At 43.0% G+C, this 3,478-nt stretch overlaps 1 protein-coding gene across 1 annotated transcript; it reads left to right on the forward strand.

Annotated features, from left to right (window-relative positions):
- Window positions 1–938: 938 nt before the first annotated feature.
- LOC142204230 (olfactory receptor 5V1-like) lies at window positions 939–1,877 on the forward strand. Its single transcript, XM_075275540.1, has one exon. The coding sequence runs from the start codon at window positions 939–941 to the stop codon at window positions 1,875–1,877; it is 939 nt and encodes a 312-aa protein (XP_075131641.1).
- Window positions 1,878–3,478: the final 1,601 nt, after the last annotated feature.

A 3,478-nucleotide genomic window follows, 5' to 3' on the forward strand; every position in this document is an offset into this window, starting at 1 on the left:
GCACGCGCACTAGTTTATACAAGACGCTGAATGTCTTTGTGCCTTCGGCACACGTGCGCCACAGTACGCACGCGTGGGAACTTTTGTGCGGGAAATAACATGACGTCTCCCTAATACATACTATTTATAGCCAGCCCTCCACAGTGGAAGCAAGCTTCTCGGCTGGACGGCCAAAGGTAAGCAATTATGCTCCTATATTCCAAACCCTAAGTCACAACATTGCCCTTTGGGACATATGATAAGCTACCATCAGAACTATCTGATCACTGTGATAATCTTTGGAGTTTGCTCATTTAGAGTTGAGATGTTTAGCTTCTGCCAGTGATTACTGCTGTACATAGGATTGTGTTTAATATAACAGACCCTGGTTTTCAAATTAGGACATTCTTTTTAATAGCATTTTACTAAAGAGTATTTATATCTGTACTTTTTATTTCTGCCTACTATGTAGGGAACACATTTTCCTTTTTTCTTATGATGTTTTATAATGGTTAAAGACATTTTGTCGTTTTTTATGTGATCATAAAGAATCTTAGGACAAGTTTTGTTATATGTTTTTATTTATTGTTATTTGTTTAGAACCATTACACCTGAAGAAGGGCAGAGTGCATGCCCGAAACGCGTTGTGTGTTGTTCCAATAAAGTCGTTTTCTTTCACCTTAACCTATCAGCGCGGGTCCTCCTTGTCTTGAGACAACTCGGTCCTTTCTTTGCATAAGTTCCAGATTGTCTTCTTTAATCTGATGTTACATGGGCATATTTGTGTTCACATTTTTGGAAAATGATTGTAATATATTTTTTTTCATTACTAGTCATCTCTCAAAAGATAATAAAAGGAAACATCTGCTCATTACTAACTGATACAACATATTACACATAAATAAGAATATTTCACACTTTACAGATTTCCAGACTAGAAGAATCCCATATCTTGGACCATGTGTGGAGACAACCAGACCACGGTGACTGAGATCTTTCTCATTGGCTTCCAGAATATCCACAAGTTCCGGATTGTCTTCTTTATTCTTGCCTTCCTTGTGTACATGTTCTCACTTCTTGGAAATGTTATGATCATCATGTTGGTGTTCTACAATTACCGTCTCCATCGTCCAATGTACTTCTTCATCTCCAATCTGTCCTTGGCTGATCTGATTCTCACCACCTCTATTGTACCAAACATGCTGGCCATCATATGGTCAGAGGGTGGCCGTATGTCCATCTATGGTTGTATCTCTCAGTACTTCTTTGTGTTTGTCGCCACCTCTGCTCAGTGCTTGACCCTCATGGTGATGTCTCTTGACCGATACTTGGCCATTTGTCTCCCGTTAAGGTATTCTTCCATAATGAATATGACTCTTTCTATCCAGATGGTCTTTATACCTTGGTTGGTTGGGACCATTTACATAAAACTTGAAATTATTCTCATGAGTCAGTTACAGTTTTGTTCCTCCAACATCATTGACCATTTCTTTTGTGATTTTGCTCCTCTTCTTGCTCTCACCTCTTCAGATGTCAATTTCCTGACCTGGATTGACTTCTCAGTTGCCATTTTTGGCTCATACTTGCCTTTGGTTTGCATCACTGTGTCCTATATCTGCATCTTTATTGTGATTTTTAAGATGTCCTCCTCTAAAGGTAGAAGAAAAGCCTTCTCCACATGTAGCTCTCACCTTCTAGTGGTCTGCATTTATTATGGCTCCGTCATTGCTATCTACCTGTCTCCATCCACAGCACACAACTTCTATGAGAACAAGTTAAAATCTTTGCTCTTTGTTATGCGCACCCCAGTAACCAACCCCATAATATACAGCATGAGGAACAAAGAGATCATCGAGGCCATGAAGAGTTTTTACAACAGAAGGAAATTGAAGCCCTGACACCTTAACCAGCTTGGCTGTTCTCCATGACTAAACCTGATGGACATCCTTGTTCTTTGAACCAAGTAAGTCTAAAGGGTGACCACTAGAGATGAGTGAATCAAAGCTGAAGAAGTGGAATTCGTTACAAATTTCAGGAAAGATTTTATTGGCATCTAATCCAGATTTCCTCACACTTCATGGTAACAAATACCATTTTTTCTAAAATAGGTGCCGCACATGTTAGGACATGGGGTAAGGAACTGTGGGAACTTCAGATCACCCACAATGCCATGCTTAAAGCCAATCAGCAGCCAGACGGCCCTGTCAAGCCAAAAGGTGACAGGCCATGCACAGGGGAGGGGTACAGGCCTAAATGTTTCTGGTGCAGGCACAGGCTGTACTCACAGAGTGTTAGGACTGTGCAGCAGGTGTGGCCATGGTATCGGATTCACAGCCTCTTTCACTTTGGCTGTTCAGTCCAGCATGCATGAGGTTAACCCTGTTGCAGCTGATAGGCGTGGTCAATCTGCTGACTGACACTGGTATCAGCCTATTGGCATCTGGTTTTAGCACCTGGGCTGGCTGGTCTGGGCTGGCTGGTGCCTTCCCTCCATTTAAGTAGGCAGATTTGGGCCATTGGGTGCTCTAGCCTCAAATTTGATATGGTGCACATCAGTGCAAGATGGTAGTTGGCAGCAAGTTGCCTAGTTAGGCAGGTAGGGAGAAGTTCCCCTTTATGGGTTAAAATTGTGGGTACCCCTTTCTCTAGTCAGATTTGTGGGAATTTCCTACCTAGGTAGTCTGCTACCTGTGGTACTACAATTGTGGTGGCTGTGGTGGGTGCGGCCCAGTAAGCTACTTAGTTGCTGTTTGTGATGCCTTGCAGTGAGGTAACTGCTACTGCAGTGGCAGCTGCCCTGTGAGGTAACAGGGAGTACTCAGTTGATGGTGTAGCCCGGCAGTGAAGTTAACTGTTGGGCCTTGTTCACACCAGTGTGCCTTGCGGCTCAGAGCCCAGTGGGCTCCCCAGGATGATATTATTATTATTATTATTATTATTATTATTATTATTATTATTTATATATATATATATATATATATATATATATATATATATATATATTTTTTTTTTTATACAGCCTGCCAGTCATAAGACAGAGGCATTATCTCCCAATGTCAGCCAGCTGTTGTGTATTGACCAGCAACCCAATGATTGTAGACTGGTTGACTCGGTCATCCACTTCATTCCAAATCATATCAGACACCTCCAGTCAGGAGTCGGTGGGTTCGTCAGACACAACCCTTAGTTGGCATGGCCTGGGAGCACGCCCTGTGACATCACCTGTCCTCAACCTGCCTCTGTCCTTTTCTGTTCCCTTAGCCAGAGAAGTCCTCTGTGCTATGGGCTCAGATCCTCTTAAGTGAGGACAAGCTACTAGAGGACAGTCAGCAGCTAGTGCCCAGGCAAGATCTGGAGCAGACATCTGCCACTTACTCTGGTAGGTGGGCAAGTAGTGAGGAGGGTGGCATTGAAGCTGGTGTTGCAAGCAGTCAGGCTCCTGGCTCAGAGACCATTGAGGAGGACATAAGTGATGTACAGACAGTACCAATTGGGAGCC

Source organism: Leptodactylus fuscus, chromosome 5 (genome assembly GCF_031893055.1).
Source record: "Leptodactylus fuscus isolate aLepFus1 chromosome 5, aLepFus1.hap2, whole genome shotgun sequence".
NCBI lineage: Eukaryota > Metazoa > Chordata > Amphibia > Anura > Leptodactylidae > Leptodactylus > Leptodactylus fuscus.